The 24,169-nt window shown below is 37.9% G+C and overlaps 1 protein-coding gene across 1 annotated transcript in view; it reads right to left on the bottom strand.

Moving 5' to 3' along the window:
- Positions 1 to 20,173, bottom strand: part of LOC110091535 (uncharacterized) — a 39,021-nt gene extending 18,848 nt beyond the window's left edge. Inside the window, exons 1-11 of the mRNA XM_020815693.3 lie at positions 20,028 to 20,173; positions 19,208 to 19,273; positions 19,019 to 19,119; positions 15,740 to 16,287; positions 13,493 to 13,573; positions 11,722 to 11,821; positions 9,197 to 9,427; positions 7,348 to 7,497; positions 5,693 to 5,813; positions 2,733 to 2,864; positions 958 to 1,062 (exon numbers count right to left, since the gene is read on the bottom strand). Of these exons, the coding sequence (XP_020671352.3) occupies positions 958 to 1,062; positions 2,733 to 2,864; positions 5,693 to 5,813; positions 7,348 to 7,497; positions 9,197 to 9,427; positions 11,722 to 11,821; positions 13,493 to 13,573; positions 15,740 to 16,287; positions 19,019 to 19,119; positions 19,208 to 19,273; positions 20,028 to 20,030 (1,638 nt within the window). The 5' untranslated portion in view covers positions 20,031 to 20,173. The remainder of the gene's footprint in view (positions 1 to 957; positions 1,063 to 2,732; positions 2,865 to 5,692; positions 5,814 to 7,347; positions 7,498 to 9,196; positions 9,428 to 11,721; positions 11,822 to 13,492; positions 13,574 to 15,739; positions 16,288 to 19,018; positions 19,120 to 19,207; positions 19,274 to 20,027) is intronic.
- Positions 20,174 to 24,169: the final 3,996 nt, after the last annotated feature.

The following is a 24,169-nucleotide window of genomic DNA, read 5'->3' on the forward strand; positions in this document are numbered from 1 at the left end:
AAATAAAATAAACTTTAAGCCAAGTTTCTGAGCAATTATACTTATTGCTATAGATGAGAATCCATATTTTTAAAGAGCCCTACAGATTTTATACATGACTGTGAGGGAACATGAATGTTGAATAAACATACTAGATATGCACTGTCTAGCCAAGGGAAGGAAGCCTTTGGCCCTCTAGATATTTTGACTACCACTCCTAGAATCCCTTACAATTAGTCATGCTGCTTAGAGAGTCCTGGAGTTGACGTCAAAACGTTCCCCACTGCAGGTCCAGCAGACTTGTCTTCCTCTTGACATTCTGATAATATGTGGGTTGCTGCAGTGCAGCAATTAACTACTTTATGAGCTTTGATGTGAGCATGGCTTTATCACAAGTGGAGACAATAAGAATAAAAAACCAGATGTCATAATTTAAAACATAAAAAACTTGATTTATTTCTGCTTTGAACAAAAGAAAAATGCTGTAATTACTTCCCTATTTCATATTTCAAAAATAATGTAAGACAAAATGTGCATCTTGTTCGTTTCACTTCAAAATCTGCATAATGAATTTTGCACAAAGTTTTCAAAGCCATTACATAGCGAATAAGACCAAAAAAAAAAGCAAATTTAAAACACAACTTCAGATCAGCAACTGAAATAACAGAACCAAAAGGGCAAGAGCAGCTTCAAGGGACAAAAATAAAACACCAGGATCCAAGATCAGCCATATGTTCACCCTGCCCAGCTGTTGGGGAATCCTTCCCACCCTCCCATAGGACACCTCGCTTCCCCTATAGCATTTATCATGGTTTGGAGGACCCGCCATGAGAAGAAAGGAGCAGGGAAATCCCTTTCCACCAACCCAGTTGTGCATGCCTAGGGATGGGGGAACATATTAGACAAAACAGGTTGCTACACTGAGCTTTAAAAACTGCATTTACTGGTTTTAATTTTCTGCTTCTAACTAAAACTTACTCTTTTTTTCAGAGATGTATTTATTTCCTCCTCCTTTTTGCTGTGTGTTTTAGTAAACCCTTTGGCCAATGTAGATGTCACCTTAGCTTCTGTGAAGATCTGGTCCTAGAAAACAAAGAGAGAACACCATAGCAGGTGGAAGCACCATAACAGGTGGAACTTTTCCTGGCAGTAAGATGCAGCTTTGAAGGAAGCCATGTTGCCTTGTTGCCTCCAGAGCACAAGGACGGCGTGATATTCCCTGCCAAAAAGTGTCAAGTCTTCTTATTTTCAAAGGGGTAACTATGTTAATTTGTTTCGGAAAGCATAGCAAAACTAAAAGCAAAGGCAAATACATCTGTCAGCTAATTCACAATGGATAAGCTTTGGTAGTTGAAGAACTGAAGCAATTAGCTCTGATTTCAGGAAAAACTTGTTCTACTACATCAGAGGTTTGCCAAAGAAAATACCTTCTGGACACACACAAACTGAGTGAAAAGTGGGCTAGTAACATGTGTTAAATAAGCCAAGAAGCCCTGATCTCTGTTTAAAGCTCTAGTCAGATATGAGAGTATATGGAAATAGCTCACTTCAGCTGTGTCACTTACATTTCCTCTTGATATTCCTTTTTTTTTCTACCATGCATATTTTGAAATCAGTGATAGAGTGTTCCAGCGTTGGAAATGTTCTAAAATTGGGCTTTGTGTGTTGCCATTTCTAATACTGTATTTGTGTTATGCGTAGAGCTATGGTAGTTAGTTGGTCTCTTTGGCAAAACTGTAATTTCAGCACAACTAATGTTTCCCTAAAATTAGATTTTATTGCTTCAGCACTTCAAAAGCTAAAGCCCAACCATTGTGGATTAGCTTACAGATGTTTTGCATTATCTGATTACTACACTTATTGGTTGGAGTTTCATTAAACCATCATTTTGAATGTTTGTTGCCAATGTTAATAATGCAATTGCCACCTTCCATATCTCCTTACACCTGCTCCCCACCGTACAACTGGTGCCATTTTCTATATAAAACCTGCAGCCTCAACATTGTACTCGTGTGTCTGGGGAGATGGACTGCACACCAGACCTAAAGTCTTAAAACTGCCACAAGCCTCTAGTTGCATGACTTCAATGACGGCACATGATGCAATAAAACAGGAATGGATTGCCTCCTGACTGTACTGCAGTAGCTGCTTAAAACCTACGTTGCATGGTTTACACTTTGTGGGACAAGCTGATATTCTGCAGCAGTTCCCCCCCCCCCCAAATCTGGGTCTTCCCCATGATGCTTCAATCCACTCCTGATAATGGTTTGCAGTGGCAAAATCAGCAAATAGGCAAGGTGGACTGCTCAGCCTGATTTTTTTTCTTTCTTCCTTTTACACAGTAAGGGTGGTATTACATATGGCTTAATCTCATCATCACGACAATCCAATAAGAGAAACATCCAATAAGCTTCATAACTAAGTAGGGAGCTGAAACCAGTCTTCCCAGTCCATGTCCAACAGCACTTTAACAGCTGTAATCACACAGACTCTCTGTAACAGAAATGTAACATATCCTGTATACCCAAACTTTTGTGAGCACGAGATCCTATAGATGGGAATGGTACCTTGTCATTCTCTTTCTGTTATCACCTTTTACGTCACTTTGCAACAAATATTTTACTTTTCCCCAAACACTTTCATAATAGAATTCTACCACATTAGAAACATGGAGCCTTCAGTGTCTGAAGTCAAACAGGCTGGAGACTGACTGGCAGGTTGTGCGGTTTAGGTAATAAGCTCTTGCTGCGTACCAGACTTTCTAACTGTGGAACAGCCACGCCTTGTGAGGTTGACAAAGACAAGCGTACGCTTTCATGCTGCCACTTGTAAATCAAAGAAACAGCAAAGCGTCCTGCAATCCTCACAGTGATGTACTTGTTTACCTAGAGTAAGATAAAATAAATAAGTATTATTTAAATGAGTATTTTCAAATGAAAACAGAAAGCCACAAATGTGACTTGAAGCAAAATGTTGCAGGGTAGCATGCCTCACCTGGGTTTCTCAGCCAGTCACCCATGTCATTTGTCACAATGCCCTATTTAACTCCATGCCCCCTCAAGCAGTCAGTCAGTGATCATTCTATGCTCACTAAAGATACTCCGTCTTGATTTTCTCCTCAGCCTTCTCCCCTCAAAACATTAGTTTGTTCTTCAGCAAACCTTGAGGCTCTCAAGCCTGCTGTTATTTCCCACTTGTTCTTGACTATGTCAGCATTTGCACTCATGCCAAAACATCAAAACTGAAAAAAATGTTCCATAATTCAGACAATATGTGCGGGGGGGGGGGACGGACCCATGATTATGTGAGAAGAAGACTGTGATTATTTATTCTTTGATTCTGTGTGACTATTCCTGAGGCATTCTTTTGTTTAAATTATGAAGAACTTGGAGCAACTATTCATGTTTTATTTATAACTTGTTCCTTATTTTATGGCAATAAAAGAACTAAACTGCATTTTAGTTCTGTTTTCTTCAGGAAGCAATTCAAACTAGGGAATAAAAAACCCTGTATCTTTTCTACCACATACAAATCATTCAGCCTCCATCCTTATGCTTATTCCCTATATGAAGTTTGTTTGATGGCACAGAAGAGGTTGACCTGACATCAGAAAGTTTAGAGTGTTTCATGTTATGTCTCTAGTAAGATCTTTTTATTCAAGAAATAGTTTTACAGAAAAAATTAATTTTACTACCACTGTACATATCTGTCGCATACCCCCAGTGACCCCTGTGTGTTTTGTCCATCACACAAGTTCACCTTCGGACATGACTTATTCTTTTTCCCTTTTTCGTTGCCATCAGAGGACATTATCCTCAATATATCAAAATGAGTCTCACACTCTTGCTGCCAAATAAAACAAGGTTTATTTAAGGATAAATCAGTGAATCACAGAAGGAAAATCATGGGTGTTCTATTATCATTCATTCATTAAACGTGGATTTCAGTACAGTCGTGCCCTGCTTAACGATTGCCCCGCATTATGACAAATCCACTTTACGACAATGTTTTTGAAATGATGGTCTAAATGGGGGAATTTCGCTTAGCGATGGTCAGTTCCCTGCCTCGGGAACCGATTTTCGCTTTACGAAGATCAAAAACAGCCGGGTGCTTAAAATGGCTCCCCGCTGTGCTTAGGGATCGATTCCTCACTATACAGGCACCGAAAATGGCCGCCGTATGGAGGATCTTCGCTGGACGGTGAGTTTTTAGCCAATTGGAACGTACTGAAGGGTTTTCAATGCGTTTCAATGGGTTTTTAAATTTTGCTTTACGATGTTTTCGCTTAACAGCGATTTTCCTGGAACGGATTGTTGTCGTTAAGCGAGGCACCACTGTACATGTACGATTGCTTGTATTCATTGGCTTTAATCAAGATCTCAATATATTCTGTCAGTCCTTGTAATTCTAGTTATCTTTAATGTTCTCTAACTAACCAACTGTCTAATATCTTGTCTAACCGCTTCACAGTCTTCTCTCTAACTGTCTAAACGCTTCACCATCTTTTTCCTAACTTCCTCCCTGTCCCACTCTTAACTGCCTCTCTGGCACTCCCAGTTCCCTTGACTCTGCCCTTCCTGTCCTATCATAGGCTCCCGCATTAGAGCTGTAAAATGCCTGACAGGAATGATACGTGGGCTGTCCGCCACAATACAGTGGTGCCTTGCATAGCAGTCGCTTCGTTTTACAACGAAATCGCTTTGCGACACATTTTTTGTGATCGCAAAAGCAATCGCTTTGCGATGTTCTCTATGGGGGAATTTCGCTTTGCGATGTTTCGGGCACCGATCATCGAAAAGCGATGATTTTTTAACAGCTGATCAGCGGTTTCAAAATGGCCACCGGGTAAACAAAATGGCCGCCCACTGTTTTTTGGGATGGATTCCTCACTTAAGAGGCACCAGAAATGGCCACACTATGGAGGATCTTTGCAGAACGGTGAGTTTTTAATATTGCATAGCGACGTTTTCGTTCTACAGCTATTTTTGCGGAACGAATTAACGTCGCTATGCAAGGCACCACTGTATCTAAACCTTATCTTTCTCTGATACAAACAAACCTAGGGGACATACAAATAAAAATACAAATCACATGACCCTGTCAACAAATAAAACTAAACATAAACAACATTCCAATGTATTAGACTTGTTTGCTGGCTCTTGATTATTCGTGTTTCTTTTCGATGCCTTACAATGTGACTGGCTGAACAAACTTCAGAACACGGCCAAAGAGCCCGAAAAAACCACAATCATTAGATCCCAGCCGTGAAAGCCTTTGCGAATACATTGAGTCAAAGAATACTTGCTAGAACTTTATAAACATATACAGCAACAATATTAACTTCTGCAATACCTACATTCTAGATACAGTTCTCCTATATGCCTAGGATATTGCCTTGTATCTAAAACAATTGTAGAAATTGGAAGAAAGGGTAAATTCTGCTATGCTGGTTGGAAGAACTGGAAATAGCCATTATTCTCAACCTATCTGGTATTTTTGTGCGTGTGTGGTTTTTAAAATTCTGGTACATATTGTTATGTATATTAGCACATGCAGGCAAAACATCTGGCTCAGATCCTAGGGAGATACAGGAAAAGGAGCGCACATTAGATTGCAATGTTTTAACTTGTAGCAAGGATTCACAATTTTCAAGTAAAAATTCCCAGAACATTTTTTTTAAAAAGCACGACAAATAAAAATAATTAAATGTTACCTGTATAATAACTGGGTCATCAAGTTTTCCTGCTCCAGGCCATTTCCACTTACGTAATATTTGTCCATCTTTATTACTCACCATGCCTCCTTTCCGATTATATATCAGTACTATGTTGCTGCTGCAGAAATCAAAAGCCAGTTTTTCAGGATATAGTTCAGTACTAGATAATAAGAATTATGCACTTTGATCGTAGCTTTATATTTTAATTAACACAATCATTTGCCTATTTATCATTTCATCATAACTTTCTCACACAGTCTTCAAGACAGGTGTGCATCTTTTACATAAACAGACTACGCTTCTCCCTTGAAATGCACAGAACTGAGCAGTATGGTTTTGGTTATATACTCCCCCCAATAAACAAAGAAATAAACAAATGTTTCAATCAATCAATCTTCAATAAATACCATGCTGCTATCAATCTCCAAGAAGTGGCTTGAGAAAGGTGAGTCTCTAGCTTACCTAAGGCCCTGCGGTGGGCACTGCATTGGCCCCTAGTCTGAGGGCCAGTGGTTCCGCCTGCCCTCCTGGGGTGGCTCCACATGGCAGGTGGGAAGCTGAGGCAGGTCGGGGGAAGGGTGTGTATGTGTCTCTCTGTGTGTTTGAACCAACTGTTTCTGTTTTATAGTTACTAAATGGTTTAATAATGTAACTATTATTTTGTAGCTGCAAAACATGGATGGGTACAAAAAGTTCAGTATAGTTCTAATTCTTTTAATTCTTTATTTGAGGGACCCTCCACAGGCATCAAATACATATCCCATTCTATCTTAATTGACCATAAAAACGTATCCATTCTTCTTCTATTGCTGATCCACAAACTAGTACAGGTAGAATATTCAAACTAACATCTCTATTTTAAGCATATATAAGTAGCAGAGAGATGCATACTTGCTTGATCTAGGTTAACTATATTGAGGTAAGTGTAAGAGAAGGAATATCTATAAGTATTAATAATTATTTATGCAGCACAACATTTATTTTCTAAACAAACTTGAAAGTTTTTTTGCAACTGAACTGCTAATACACTCAAGTATAGGTTAGCTCCATAATTTTCTGTTTTGCATTTCCTGTTTTTGGGAACTAACACAACAAAGTTTTTTTCTGAATCAGTGCAAGGATATCTGAAATCTACAAGGGACATTTCTGTAGGAGAAAATGAATGAGTAGACAGGTACACCACAGAACAAGTTATTACATGGTGTGTTTTAATAGCTGTGGCTAATAATTCCATTCAGGGCATGCAATATATGGTTTACTGTGTAAATGAAACAGAGTCTCAGTAAAGGTTATAAAACCTGTCAGCACAGCATTCATACCTGTTATGCTGTGCCAGTGTTATGAGCCACCCATGTCATCACACAGGTACAACCAGATGGATCAGTTTACTTCATCACACATTAGGACATTGGAGTGGGTTTGGTCACCTAATATATATGATCAAGGCTAGCTCTTGAAGTTAGTGTTGTCTTTTGAGAAGAATCAGAGGCACAATCACAATTTGCAAGAGAGACAGCCATGCTGGGAGGAATGTAAGATTCTCTAAACTAGGTGATGTGTTCAACACAACAGATCTGTCCTCAATACCACAACTCCTGACCTGACTGACATATGTAGCCTCCCAGGAAACTAACTGAAATATTTCTTCCTACCTGTTTGGAATGCAAACACTGCCATTTCCAGAAGGAGTAAATGTTCCAAGCAAAGCAGAATCAGGAAAATCACTGAATATGTTGGTGTACAAGCCACCACCAGGAAGATCAGAGTAACTCTGGCAGACTGCTATGTTCCCAGAGGGATAAGTAAAGAAGTGGTCAAGGAATTTCTAGTATGAGAAAGACTTTATAATGCATTTTTTTTCTCAACACAGATAAATGTAGCTCAAATTGGTGAGTAGTGTTTAACAAATGGCAAAAGTCTAGCTGCAGATCTGTTACCAGATCTCCTGTTTGGTGTATTCTGCTCCTCTCCAATTTAGCTAAATAGATTGCATGTATATTCCATTGTTAAGGAAATTTAAAAATTAAAAACCCACTAATAAGTGCTGAGAGATTGCTGTGATAAAGACATAGGCATCTAAAGGGTTCAGCTAGACTTTTGTCAGTTCACTAGAAAAGTGTGATGGGAGAGCACTCCAGCTCTACACCCAAAATATGTAATTATAATAATGTTAAGAATAATGGTTGCACACTCATGGGGACAGAGGCATATAAGGTACTAATCAGTAGATAAATAAAGTGTACTACATAGAAGAGCCCAGGTAGTGTAATGGTTAAAGCATTGGGCTAGGACTTTGATCTGAGTTTTGATTCCCAGTGAACCAGGAAACTTGGGGTGTGATTAGACCGCTGCAAAGTATATGCCTGATCATATTAGAAAAGGTTGTTTTAACTCTCCTGTAAAGCAACCCTTCTGTTTTCCAGGGAATCACTCCCCACAAAGTAGAAGCCTAACATTTGGGCCAAAAACGTGCAGCTTGTGCATGGACTGGGTTGGACTGGAACACATTTCTCCATGAGTCATGTGACCAAACCATTCTGCAAGCAGTTCAAATTTATTTCCTGCTTCATCACACCCTCAAGTTACTCTTTCTCAGATGGACTGACATATCTTTGTTGTCAATATAAAGTGGGGAGGACAAGAGCCATCTATGTCATCTTAAGCTTATTGAAGAAAAACTGGAATGCTTACTATATAAATGTAGTATATAGTATATATTTGAACCACACAAGCTTGCAAATTTTGTGTGTGTGTGTGTGGTCTAATAAGTATCACATATCCTGCCTTTATACTGTGTAAGGACTGCAAGGCTTCTTGTTTTATACATATATAAACATCGCTGCTGTTGTTACTGTCACTGTGATTTATTAACTGGTTAAAATCGAAAGTACTACAATCTACATTCTTTTTCACAACAAAAAGTGGAAAAATGAACTGAATACAGAACTGAAGAGTAAGCATGGGGTGGGAAAAAATTAATGGTCTGTGTGATGCAACAACTAATTACTGACTTATTTGCATTTGATCATGCTCAAATGCACTGATTCACCATGTATACATTTTTTGCCATTTATACCTTGTTGCTTCAAAATTATCCACAACAGTCTGCTTACACAGCAGTGCCCCATTCTGTTTGTGTTAAACTGACAGCAGCCAGACTTCAGAAGTCTAGCAACTCAAGACACAATGAGACTATTCATTTTCCCCAAATAGCTGCAGGTAGACATCTAGATAGTCACAGTTGTTATTTGCAAACAGAGAAAAACCAGGCAAATTAATTGGTTGGTTAAATTGTAGAAAATTTATGACTTACCTTCTAAACATTTTCATCCCATGAATGTTTATTTTGAAATAACTCCAGTTTAAATTTACTCTCTGATAAGCGAGTGGACTGCAGCCTAAACAAAACAAATTTGTATCTTTCCTTCTTACTTCGCAGAAATCTTTCCTTCTATTACTGTCAGATGGAATTATCTTCTATTATGTAAATTCAAAGGATATTAAATCAAAGATGATCCATCCATCAATTGATAGTGCAGCTTTTTAATGCCTGGTTCAGTCTGCTTGATCACTGGTAACCGAGGTTTTTCATACAAGACCTGAGAGGAGTCTTTCTTATTCCTATAGCCTTTGACGTATTTTGGTAAGGCTTCTTTCCTGCCATCACCATAATGACGAAGAATAAGAGTCTTGTCAAATCCTGATTCTTTCATCTTGGACCGCTGTTCAGAGCTGTTAGCATGAGTTTTAAAAGAATAGTTCTTAAGTCGGCAACTTAGGAGGCTATTTTTTTATGTTTGTGTTCTTCGTGTAGAAAAATCTACAAATAACTGTCGTATATAGCAGATGGCAATTAACTGGAACTTTTTAAGCCTATCAAATTCATGTTTTCAATTTCTTTAAAAGGTCCTTGATTCTCCCTCTGGATAACTCCATTAGTAACAGAAAAGTAATCATTGCCAAGGCTCTACTTAATTTTTATTTATTTATTTATTTTATTTATATCCCGCCTATCTGGTCAAGCGAGGACCACTCTAGGTCAAGACTGAACACTGTTGTGATTATCATGATGCCAACAGGGGCTCTTGCACACCTCTGGCAATAGTGGAGCAGTAAGGATGAGCAGCCACTTTTTGGCTTGACACCTGACGAACTGTTAGGTAAAGGGAGAGATAAAAGGGAAAGAAGTGTAACACAGCAGATAGCTTTCTCCACTGTTTGTGCCAGGGGGTAAAGGAGGGTATTACACCAACAAGTAATATTGTTTTGGCTTTCACCAGCACAAGCCACTATTTGTACCACTTTAGTTAAAGCAGATGCACTATACTAGGCTGTGATTTCTGCTGGTAGACGCTGTATTTACTGCACGAGCCTTCAGGCGGCCTTATTTCAATGTCAATCTGTTTTTTTTCAGAACCTGCATATTAAACACTGTTGACTTTGCAAAGGACTTAAATTTGGGGGGAAATACCAACACCTTAATTAAACACAGCAGTTAAGCAGGAAAGCATTCCTTGTGCTCGCAATTCCAAATATTAACTAGAGGAAATCTAAGGAGAAACCCTGATCACAAGCCAACATTCTTTCTGTCTTGAATTCTGTAACAAGATAGCACTCAGGACACCTTTCTGCTGACCAAGCTAGGAATAAGCACTCAATAACACTAAGTCAAGTGCCACAGTGCTGGTACAGAAGGCTGGCAAGAGTCAGCAAAATACATTGCCAAACTGAAGATCAAGAATCCACTGCCAGGTCTCTATCCCAGCAAAGGTGAGAAATGGGGGAAAAGAAAACATACTCTCTTTCTCTTTCTCTGGGAGAGATTACTTTACACTGTTGCTCCTGATAAATTTATACTCTAGATGAAAATTAAAAAATATATGATAATAAGAACACATGCAGCTGTAAAAACATATTTAGCTAATAGAACAGAGGCATTTAAACTTGATTCAACAAGCTTAGTTGTACACCAGTTATGATGTGCCGAAGCAATGAGAGAATTTAATCTTTCAAAAGATGCTACAATAACTGATATTCAGAAATATTTATTCCATAGATAATGCCAATGGGGGCGAGAGGAGTTATATCGGGGTACTTATCCTCTTTCCTAAAAGCTATGATTTCTGCAAACACAGGGGTTCCAAAAAGGAACCATCTTTGCTATCTCTCTATCTATATTTGATACAGATAGAGATAATACAGAAAGACAACAGAATCACACTATATATAGTGAGCAAGTGAGAGCGACAAATGCACACACACATTTTTCCGTATATAAGACAATACTTTTGTCTAAAGTCTTTAGACTAAAAATTGAGGGTCGTCTTATACACACAAGTGAGCTGAGGAGAGAACAAAAACAAGTGGAGGGGCGAAGGGATTAAAGCGATCCTGCCACACTTTGATCACTGCTTTCCCCCTCCACTTGCTAAGCCCCGTGGGCAAAAGGAGGGGGGAGGCAAGGATTAAAGGGCTGCAGGATCACTTTGATCACTGCTTTCCCCACCACTTCCTAAGCCCCATGGAGCGTAGCAAATGGAGGGGGAAAGCAGCAATCAAAGTGATACAAAGTATATAAAACTAATGACTTCACACCATCCTTTCCCAGTAGGTAGCTCACTAGTGAAGCTGACTGTTCACATGAATTTGCAATAATCTGATGCTACAATCCTATACACATTTACCTGAAATTAAGTCCCATGTAATTCAGTGGAGGTTGCTTTTGGCTAAAGATATACAGGACTGCAATGTGAATGCCTTAGCAACACAACACATCATGACCTGTGTAATTCTTTTTAAATATTGTATACTTTTAAAGCTTTTAAATATTGTCCTTTTAATGATGTAAGCTGCCTTGGTTCATTTTAAGGAGAAAGGTGGAGTAAAATATTTTAAATAAATATGAACAATCTCTGATTATCTTATTGTCCAATATAACACTAATGCAACAGATAAAATTGAGCCTCAACAACAATATTTTAACTTAAACACAAAAGAACCCTCAACAGAAAATCTCATTTTAATACATCTGCAACTCAGCCTTTTGTAATCTTTCCACTGCCCTGACATATGGTACTTTCCATTCTAGGTCTTTCAGGTCACAGTCAGAATGTTGAAAAACCCAACCTGTACGAAGAAATTGAAATTCATTATTAGTGAGTTGAAATACTGTAGAAAAGTCTTAAATGCCTGTCAAATTTTAACTAGCATAACAATACCTTAAAAACTTCCCATCTAATCAATACATTTAAGATGGCCAATATGAAAAATGCATAGGAAGTTAAACTGGTATCTGGATGAACTTGTATATGAGGTTAGCATTAGGATAGGGCTGATGTACGGTAGGTGTAAATTCTGCTTCAGTTACAAGTATTGAAGGACATCATTCTCTACCAAGTGGAGGAGACCATGCTGGCGTGGGATAATTGGAATTGTGTGTAGCCTAACATATCTGGAGTGAATAAGGTGATCATGTAAAAAAAAAAAAGGACGTGGTTTCTATATGTTTAATAGCTTCTTGAAGAGTTGCTTTTAATGCAAGATACACCTGGTGAAATTTCCTCCTCCACATAACTATTATACGAACAGGAAGCCTGTCCCCTTCTTAATTTCTTCACTATAGAAGGATAGGCTGGGAAAAGCCTGTTCTAAAAAGCTTGCACAGATTGCTTTTTCTTAGCTTCAATTCTGCATCTCTAAAATGGGAACTGTAATTTGCCTGAAAGGGCTGAACCAATGGGAATGAACAAAATAAACAGCAAAAGGTTATGATCATGCTGTTTATTTTCTTAGACTTAAATGCAGGTACTTATTCTAGCTACAGCAGACTCATTGAATTAATAAGAATGGTTAAATCGACATGTGCAGTCTGGCAACCAAGGCTAGTAACTGGATTATGTCCTGATTCTCCAACTACAGCTCCAACTACAGTAAAACAAAAAGCTTAATCATTTTGCTAAATTACAAGTGAAAACAAAATAAAAGTTTTTAAAAAGGACAAAAATGTGGTGGCACCTTAAAGACCAACTTTTAAATTTTTTTAAATGTGGGCTTTCATGGAAAATTCCACTTCATCAGGCAGCTGTTTGTCTTAACTTTTTATTTTGTTTTCACCTACAGTGCTTGCACACACTAGCACGGCTACTCCTTCTACAACTACAGTATAACTCATTTTGCTAAGTGGATGAGAATGTGCATCTTCAATCCTTAATCTGGATTTGCAAATTATATCTAACTTGGTTTTAAAATATATAAATAACATTTGAGCATATGTATGCTATAAAGCAACTAAACATGGTCTGGGATGATTAACTAAGAGTTTGATCACATGGGAAAATAGATTGCAAACTTGATCACTTGCAGAGCAGTCCAGTGTGATTTATTTCCCAGTGATCACACAATGTATGGGGAATGCACTCCAGCCAGACTCCTTTTTGGTCCAGATGTAGGGCTTCTGCCAAGTCAGAGCAACTGCTCAGCAGACAGTGTGGTCACATTAAGGGAGATCATTCCTTGCAAAGTGTCACTTTCTGGTATGACCAGGTGTGTGTGCCTTTGCAGCCATCTGACTGCTTTTTAATTTCCAAGAAATAACATATGATCAAACCTTATTGAAGATAATGTGACAACATAATTTCACCCCAACATGCAACACATATTACTTTTAAAAATAAAGGCCATCTACAATAACTTGGTTTTTATTCCCAGTTACCAGAACCACTGCTTCATTCCCCAAAACAAAGTTGCACCCTTTATTATCAGGCCTAACTGACTAAAATGAACATGGAAATACTATACCTTTCTCTTTGCACAATTTTGAAGAGAGTGAAAAGCTGATTGCTGAACCAGAATCATTGGCATATTCTTGAGAGACTGGGGCTGAACAGGATAGAAAATAAATCAAATGTCACACATGAACTGTATTACAAAATTGTTCTCAGGCAGAGAACTTAGGCTATGGAGCCAGAGGCTGGTAGTTCAATTCTGTTAAAAAAAAATTAAAACAAGTTGAAGATGTCACAAAGCTCTTAATTGTTGCAATACGCAAGCACAGACAGCCCCTTGAAGTTGTTATATATCACCACACACCTTTACTGTGAATTTTTTTTAAAGACAATTTTGGAAACAGCTAACTAGTACTAGTGTTTTTCTGCTGTTACCTTGGCTACTGAACGAAGCGTTTGGGATACAGATGAATGCTCCTGCTTTATACAGTGATCAGTTTGAAAAAAGGCTTAGGTTCTTTGCAGTTTTCATCAAAGCACTTGTACCTGTCTAACTTCAGCTGCAAGGCTATTTACTAACATCTTTCAGCAACCTTCCTCAGTTAATCACAAGAAAACTTTAATTTTCTCTAGTTAGTATGGCTTAAGATGAAGATGACCAAATTTAGACAGACATTTTCTGGAAAGATTTAAAAGATATTAAAAATATATATAGGAACGAATATGGAACAAATAATATTACATGCTGTATGTTAGAATGCAAACTCTCCACACTATCAGAAACATACAGGTGAAACTTGATCATGTCTCTGTTTAATAGGAATACAGTGGGACTAAAGATAAATGAAAGTAATGCACTTAGGACACTATCAGATGGCAATAAAGGATCACATTTGATTGGTCTGGAAAGGGTGCTTCACTAGTAACAGTCTCCATTAAAAAAAACCTGTTCATGCATACAGAAATCACTCCAACTCAGCTCCAAAAAAAGAACAGTACCACCATTAGACCAAAAAGATCCAACTTCAGCACAGAGCAGGGTTGGTTTATGATCTTCTGTACATCATCTGATTGACAAGAGAATAGCTTTCATTGGACTGTGACACAAGTGGTCCAAATTACAAGCTATATCTCTGTCTGATCACACCCTTAGTCCATATTTAAAAGCACTACTCCCTTGAATGGTGGACGTTTCATTTCTTGCAAGCCAGTGTGCTTTGTTTTGTGATTTTAACCAGACATTTTTCAAGGTGAATTAAGTGATAATTTGTAAGGCATTAATTGCTAAAGAAACTGAATTGTGGAAAGAAAATTGGCTAATCTGCAAGCAAGATATATACTTCTGTGAAAACTGATTCTCACTTCTTTGCAATGGCCATAAGTTTGCAATCCAGTGTGCACTTATTTGGGACTGGATTTGAGCATACATATATGTATTGATTGCTGCCTTGTTGTGGTGAAGGGACCTGAGTAATTCAGAGAAGCTATGGGCTATGCCGTGCAGGGACACCCAAGACAGACAGGTCATAGTAGAGAGTTCTGACTAAATGCGATTCACCTGGAGCAGGAACTGGCAAGCCACTCCAGTATCTTTGCCAAGAAAACTCCATGGACAGACACAAAAGGCTAAAAGATATGATGCGGGAAGATGGGCCCCTCAGGTCGGAAGGCGTCCAACATGCTACTGAGGAAGAGCAGAGGACAACTACAAGTAGCTCCAGAGCTAATGAAGTGGTTGGGTCAAAGCTGAAGGGATACTCAGCTGAGGATGCCCCTGGAAGTGAAAGGAAAGTCTGATGCTGCAAAGAAAAATACTGCACAGGAACCTGGAATGTAAGATCTATGAACCTTAGGAAGCTGGATGTGGTCAAACAGGAGATGGCAAGAATAAACATTGATATCCTGGGTGTCATTGAACTAAAATGGATGGGAATGGGCAAATTCAATTCAGACGATTATCCATATCTACTATTTTGGGCAAGAATCCCGTAGAACAAATGGAGTAGCCCTCATAGTCAACAAAAAAGTGGGAAAAGCTATTCTGGGATACAATCTCAAAAATAATAGAATGATTTCAATATGAATCCAAGGCAGACCTTCAACATCACTCTTTAAATCTGACTACTCATGATAATACACTAACACAAGTATGGAAGAAATGAAAACAGAAACATCCAGTAGCCTTTTTAAAATTATGCTTCTTTTTACATGGTCCAGGCATTCATATAGATGTTAATCAGTCACTATTGTCTACATGGAGCTAAATATGTAATAAAATTATCACTTTAAACTTTGGAAGAAACCAGTAATTTATCCTTACTTTTATTTAACAAAGTCCCAGGATTCTCCGATTCCTTTGCAATGCCACTAGAAAAACCAATAGTTTTTTTGCTTTTCCTTGTTATGTTTTCAGCTGTCTCATACTCAGTCAATGCAGAGGTAGATGACAATCTGCTGGACATCCCTGATGCTTGCCTTCTCCTTGAATTTACATTTTTATACACTGGTCCCTGGTAAGATTTTTTATTATACCAAGCACCTTCAATAAGATCTTTCCAACTATAGTTCAAAATATTTAAAATCCCCAGAGGCACACTTATTTTCTGTTTTGAAAAATGGTTCAACATATCTTCCAGCTCATGTAACACAGTAACAGCTAGGCATTGATATTGGTCCAATGAAGTTGGCTGTAGAACTTCTGAAGGTCCATGTGAAGGCATTTGGGAAGCCTGAGTGTAAACATTCTCAGAGGTGGGTTGGAATATAAAAGGACCATATGTTTGAGGAGGAACCAGCACTTGCTTTGCTGAGCTGTTTTTCACTAGAGCACTGTTTCTTTCCATGAGTTCCTCAGTGCATCCAGGTTTCCTGCACGTGGTCAGAAATATATACAGTATAAAACAGTTAAAAGCATGGACACAAAGAGATATTTTGCCTTCAGTTCCAAAACAATGGTGAAGGACACTTTGGGCATGAAAAGGTCAAGACTCACTGTGTACACAACATGATTATGTTGGGGCCTGAAAACATTTATGTTTTAGACTACAATTCCCAGAGTTCTCCAGCCAGCATGACTAGTGGTCTTGTTGGCTGAAGATTTCCAGGAGCTTTAGTAAAAAAAGTAATTTTTAAAGCTTTAATCTACAGATACAAAAGCTCCAACCTCCTTTGTATGTATCTTCAGACTTGCTCTTAAACTCTAGATGTAAATGAAAGAACTTAAGCAGCTAAAAAGTATGTCCTTCCTGCTAAAATGAGAAGTACACTTTTATAGCATACTCCTTTTTAATACAAGACACAAAAAGGGAATCTTAATTAGCAATGTGTCTTTAACAGTCTCACCATTTGAACAGTTTGGCCAATTATTTTACATGGAGATGTCAAAAGGTTAATCACTACTAGAATCTACTGGTGATTCAGAAAAACATGATTCCAAAGCATTGTAATAAATCAAGCAAGTGCTTGAAAATGACTTCCATAATCTCTTTAAATAGCAATTGGCTGTTTGTGAATCTTTTCAAAAAGAGCCTTAACACCAATAGATATGGCCAATATGCAAAAAAGTTGTTCAGTTTGGAGCCATTTTCACCTTAGAGCAGAAGTGTCTAGATTTACAGGGACACTGGAGAAGGTGGGAGAGGAGGTGGAGACTGGGGTGAAAAAATTAGGATAAGGATGGGGACGTCGTCCATATAACAGGCTCCAATGACTGTCGGAATGGCCAAATCGATCTTGAGGTAGTGGAAATCTCTTGCACAACTATCTCATCCATAGAGAAAACAGCAGTACTTTGTGTATCCAGTCGGCACACCAAGTAAGAGAGCAGCAACCTTCACATAGCTGCAAAGCTGCCACTGATGTTGGTCATCGTTTATGCACCTCAAAAGTTGTTTCATGTTGTCATATGTTTCCTTCATATAGACTGTGTGACCAACGGAAAATGATGGCAAAACACTGCCATTATGCCGCAAAACAGGTTTAAGACTCTTCTTTGATTAATCAATGAACAGTCTCCACTCATCTGGATCGTGACCAATGTTGAGGGCTGCCATCACTGATGTTTTTCTAGGCTAAAATTGTACCGTCCAAACCCAGTCATAGATTTCTTTATAGATCCAGTCAAAGATGCATTTTAGTAATTTCTAGTTTAAATTGTGATCCCTTTTCTTTATAACTCATTTATCCTCCGTCATTCCCAAGTCAAGGGTCACATACACTGACCCAATTGCCTATCCTGAAAACTAGTCAGTCAACAATTTTAAGCACCATTTTCATTCTCAGTGATCCAGAATTGTAAAGCTAGGCTATTTATTTCAGAAGCATTTCAGCTGTAGACCAATGTTATGAATCGCCACACACCCTGCAATTGTCCAACTGCATTTTAAAAAGCATACTAAGGTAATAGTCATCACAACATCTTATGACAGTAATTTCTGTAAGTACTTGTTTCATGTGAAGTTACATGTGCAGTGTCTCAGTCTGCCTTTTTCATTTTCTGGCAAACACAGCTAGTTACTGAGGAACTAGGACCAGCAATTTAGAGATGGCAGCCAAACAAGTGTTATGTCAGCTGACCGGTATGCTGAAACCTGAACAGAATCTGATGTTTAGACCTCAGACAAGACTTTGCATTCTCCTCTGTTCATGACTGGTAGACCCCGGTAGAAATCAGTCAGGTTTGCTTCTCAGCAAAAGACCAGCAGTCGTAAGATCAAATTCACGCGACGGAGTGAGCTCCCGTCGCTTGTTCCAGCTCCTGCCAACCTAGCAGTTTGAAAGCATGTAAAAATGCAAGTAAATAAATAGGTACCACCTTGGTGGGAAGGTAACAGCTTTCTGTGTCTAGTTGCGTTGGCCTGGTGACCATGGAAACTGTTTACGGACAAACACTGGCTCTACGGCTTGGAGATGGGGATGAGCACTGTGCCCTAGAGTCGGACATGACTGGACTAAATGTCAAGGGGAACCTTTACCTTTACCTATATTTTCTTATTTTGTTTTTGGATTGTTTTACATTGTTTTAAGCTTTTTCATGGTTACATCTAATGTTATTAATCACCTGTAGTTTACTTAAAAGAAAAGGAGAGCAGAAATGCAATAAAGTAATAAATACATAACTTTTTTATTGGAACCTTTTCAATGGAACTTGTCACTGTTTTCTTTAAGCTGGATGCAGTTCTTTGTATTCTTCTATACTTTCTCAACCTGCCTGGAAAGCTCATTGAGTTAGATATCTGGCTGTGAAGCCAGAGGTTTGCCGTTTGATTCCCCCACTGTGCCTCCTAGGGAAAGAGCCAGCCCGTGTAGCCATGGGCAAGCTGCATAGTCCCAAGATGCCCGCAGAAGAAAGGAATGGTACATGACTTTTGAGTATTCTCTATTTAGAAAACCCTGGAAAGGGTCAACACAAGTGAGAATTGACATGAGAGTACATCATCATCATCATCATCATCATTATACCACTTTTTAACAAATCATACTTTAATAAAAAATGTTAAAAGCCAGAAAAAAAGTATACAATCTATAATTAATTGGTCAGTTACTTTATATGAAACAATTATTACAGTGTAAGCAGAAAACAATATGACAACTACATTACCTGTGAAAGCTCCCAATTTCATGAATATGTGTGCTGCCTGAAATTAAATTACCAAATAATTCTGGTTCCATTTCCTTCTCACTTTTTATTTTGGTTTTTGGCTAAAAATAAAACATAGGTGTTAATTAAACACCCAATGATACAAGAGAAAAAAAATAAAAATGAATCAAACTTAAGGAAAGAAATTACCTGGTCAAAGAAATATATGGGGCCTTGTTGCAGAGTCTCATCCATTGTCTTGGTGAAGTTGTAAAGCTAAAATATTATAAGCATAACAATAAAAAATGTGACACAGATAAAACACTTTTATTCTTGCAAGCTGGAAAGAAGGCTGGTTGTTGTGGCTTCTGAATTTTTTCTGGAATAAATATTGGTTGATTACTGTACTTTATGCATGCTAGTAATGAAATGTGCCTGAATATTTTAACTTATGAAATTAATTAAAAGAACCTTTCTTTCTCTGATCAGGTCTGTTTTATATTTGCCAAATGTGGTTATTAATAAGATCTAATTCTTGCTTCCATCCAGGAATTTGGTATCTAAATTTAAACGCTAATCATTAATGTTAAAATTTGTATTAAAAAATGGGAATAGACCAAACTGAAGAAAGACAATTTCTTCCTGGAAAAAAAAATACAGAGAGAGCTGTGTGGTCCTTACACAACACAATGTAGGTGACTAACTGATTTCCAGTGTAGTGTAGTGGATAGAGTGATGGACTGGGACTCTGGAAAACAGAGTTCACATTCCCACTTGCCCATGGAAACTCCCTGGAGGAGTGGAACTGGTAAAACAACTCCTTAAATATCTCACTTACCTTGAAGACCCTCTTAGGATCACTATAATTGAGTTCCAACTATACAGGACAGAACACACACAATATCTAAAAATAACCACGAATCTTCTTGTATATTCTCCTCTTTAGACCGATAATTTCCTCCTCCTTCCTGAAATTTCCCTTCTTATCTATGAATCTACACAGAGACAGAAAATAGATAATGTAACATACCATGAAAGAAGATTTTCCACATAGAAGAAAGCTTGCTTGACCAATAACTTCAAATGCAACACTTATAAAAATACCTCTTTCAATGGAAAGTGAAAAGACGGTGCTGGCAGTCAGTCTGTCAACATACTCTTTTAAAGGCTTGTTGCTTGGTTACCATGCGGTGTAGCTTGTACACTCAACTATGACCCCTTTCTTCAATTATTTCTAAGCTTTTAAGTAGCAATGTTTAAACATGCAGGCTACAAATTTGTATAGTCTGATACTAAAACCACCGAAATCAGTAGATACTGTATTAGTATGCTTAACTGCACGTGACAGTGATCCATATTTAGTATTATATTACAATGAAAGCAAACTCTTTTGACACAACCTCTTCTGTCTGAGGAAATGAACTGTAAATCACAAAAGTTCATGCTGAAAAAGTCAGTCTGTAAAGATACACAAGACTTTGTTTGCTTTTATGTGAAACTTTGCAAACTGATGGAGTGATTTAGGGTTAAAATAAGAGGAAAAGCTAAAGGAAACACTAGTATCCTTTTCATTATAACAGTCTCTATTCAGATTTATTTTAGAGCACCATCCTAGATATATAATTTTTAACTTTTTGGTTGCATACTCACACATTTTCCTCAAATTACATTCTATTGAAGAACTGGTTCCAGAATTTTTTACATCAACACTATTCTTGACTTCTGAGATGCTCTCATGCCTCCTGACCTCTGTTTCACTATTATCCAAGCACTTATAACAAAAAATCATTTAAAATTTAAAATTAGAAATAAAAAACTAATAAAATTGCTTTAACTCAAATAAGTACACATACTTTTTCCCTCATATTTAACAACAACAACAACAACAACAACAACAACAACAACAACAACAACAACAACAACAACAACAACAACAACTACTACTACTACTACTACTACTACTACTACTACTACTACTACTACTACTACTAATAATAATAATAATAATAATAATAATAATAATAATAATAATAATAATAATAATAATAATAATAATAATATAGAGTGGCAAAGTTAGTGCACTGGTCATTATGCAAAAAATATAATTTGCCAGCTTCCAAAAACCCGTGGGAACATCAGGTACAGAAGGCGTCAGAAAATGAGGAAGTCAAGATCTTGTGGGATTTCCGGATCCAAAAGGATAGACACCTTTAACATAACACACCAGACATAGTAGTGATAGAATGAAAACAATGTCTGAATCATTGACATTGCAATTTCAGGGGATGCCAGAATTGAAAATAAAGAATTGGAAAAACTAACAAAGTACAGAGACCTGGCAATCAAAACATCTCACCTCCAGAACAAACATACTATGTTCCCGTAATTATTGGGGCTTCAGGAACAATATCAAAAAATTTCACACAGTACTATAAGCAGTTGCAGATTTCAGAAATCACACCATCAGAGCTAAAAAAATGGCAATATTAGGAACAGCATACATACTGTGCTGAATTTTAACAGATACTTAGGTTTTTTTGTTAAAACTTGTATCTGTTATATAGTACCAATCAATGTTTTTGTTTATTGATTGTGCCTGATATTTTAAAATAATATTAACAACAACAACAACAATATACAATCAAGACAATCACAACTTTTGCTGACCCTTCTCAAAATGGTTTGTCAATCCCTCCTTCTGGCGGCACTCTGGGATTGTAGAGCTTGTAAACCCATCAGCCACACACATTCCTCATTATCTCAACTGGCCCTACTCCCAGGAGGCATAGTGGGGATTTGAACTCCTGCAGCCGGGTGCTCCAACATACTGAGCTAAGGCAACAAAATATGAAGCTGCTGCGCTTCAGTTCCGTGCACCCCTTTTGCAATTTCTTTATGCCACCAAAGAGGCACCAATGTTTTAATAGTCTGAACCCTGCCAACTGAGAAGACCAAAATACAAAAGCAGCATTTTACGCACAGGCCAGAATCTTACAGTTATTTGCATAAGGTTTCCATAGCTTGATGCAGCTGAGGTGCTGGGACACATCTCCACTCATCACACACCTGACTGCATAATTGAGACACGTCCTGGCACCTCGCCAATTAGCCACAATTAGCTGCAGCAAGTTATACAAAACTCAAATGAACACTGACAGGATTCTGAACGGCATCACACAAAGAAAAGTGTTTAGCCCATTGTGAGAAAAGCCTTTTCTCACACACAGATTAAACATAATCTGTATCAACTGCCTGTAGTGTTCTCTATTTATTAGGTCTATGGTTCATGTTATATTATGTAATGGTTCATATTTGTTATGTAATGGAATGATTCATGCATATTAATATTGCTGAGAGGCGGAGCCGAGAGAGATGCCATAAGAGGTGGAGTCAGAGAGTCAAGGGGTAGATTGAATAAGTAAGAGAAATGTAAAGATCAGGTAGCAGAGAAAAGTCAGAGAAAGTAATACAGTGTGTAGTTTGGGAAATTCTGAGGTGTGATTAGCTACTGAAGAGATTTATGAATCAATCTCTGTAATCAATAAACCAAAGTTTTATTTAAAAGAACTTGAAGTGTGGACCTGAATCTTTCTGAGGTAATGGTGATTTAGGGATCACCTGGTAGCAGCAGTGTTAAAGAGGAGAGTGTTTGCCTTCCTCGGCTCTGAGGCTTGAAGGTCAAGCAAAAGGGGCACGAGGGTGAATGCCACACTGCCCTTTACAAGAATTAATCATAACATAAATCCACGGCTATCTTCCAGTTCTTCACCCAAAAGCATTCAAATCCAAAAGAAAAATAAACCCTGCAGCAACACCTTGCTTCAGTTCTTGCATCATATACAGTATCAGCAAAGGAGTAGGATGCAGAGTTCCTATCCTTCACTTGCCAATCACAGCAGCTGCTTTGCTCCAGTTGGCCATGGCTGCATTTCTTCCCTTGGCAGCACTTATTTCCTTGGCTGGTAACTGTGGGCATTAACTCTCCTGGCTTGAAAACACATTAGTGGGCACACAGCATATCTCTGGCTTGAAAAGAGCTTGCTAGGCAGTTGGCAATAATGCTCTGATTTTATTAAAATTAAATGTTATTAAAATTATTTCATAATTTAAATAACTTCCCTGATCCATCTTTAATCCTGTTGTGTATGACTGGCAATTCTGCTGGAGATGCACATCCATTCACATCAACCAACAGGATAATGAACTAAATTAAATGACAGAAAGCACAGTGGGGCACAGAAATGCTTCCCTTCCCAGACTGAGACATCAGTACTGTATATAAAACACTTATGCTATCGTTTTTTGTATTGAATGCACTGATTTCTGTTCTTTTGTCTACCTCCTTTTTATATGTTTAGACTCCTTTCTACAGTTTTTTAAAATGAAAAATGTATTCACTTTTCCTGTGATGAATAACAACCAAATTCAGTCTAAAACAATACACATGCTAAAAAGACCAGGGTGAAAAACATTCTGACAAAAGCACTACTGAATAGGTATGATTAAGTATTTTTAGATGTTTCACATTACAGAAGGTATGTCTTCAAGAATATGTTGAACCATTGGTAAGTCACATATTGAAATATCAGACTGCATTTGAACAGTTAAGCTTAAGGATACATCCACTGAAATCAGAATAAAATTCCATTAAATAATTTTTGAAAAAGGAATTTGTTTTTTTTTTAAAAATCAAAATTAGAAGCAAATAAATCCTTAAATTTATGTTGTAAGTTGCTGTAAGCCTCCTGTAGCAACCCCTTAAAATATCCTGTAGCAACTTTGAGTGCAGTCCTCACTCTCTCCAAGTTAAGTGTGTATGAGACCATAGCCTTAATAAATTTATTTTGACATAGGCTTTTATGGATTGATTTGATGATGTGACTATAGCCAAAAACAAACAATTTGCCCTGTAATAATAAGTGTCTACCTATCTTAGACTACAAGACTACAAAACGTAAGCCCCCCCCCAAAAAAAAGCTTGTGCATGTTAAGGAGACTCTAGGGCAGTGGTCAGGGAACATGAGTAAATTACCCCAAATGGGATAAAAATGAAAATCCTGGGGGTAATGAGGACAGTTGCAGCAGCATGACCCTCCTCATTACCTCGAGGCATTTTATTTCCGATGATACTATGTATAGGCGGGAATTCCGTTGCGGGGAGAGGAGGCCTCC

Source organism: Pogona vitticeps, chromosome 5 (genome assembly GCF_051106095.1).
Source record: "Pogona vitticeps strain Pit_001003342236 chromosome 5, PviZW2.1, whole genome shotgun sequence".
NCBI lineage: Eukaryota > Metazoa > Chordata > Lepidosauria > Squamata > Agamidae > Pogona > Pogona vitticeps.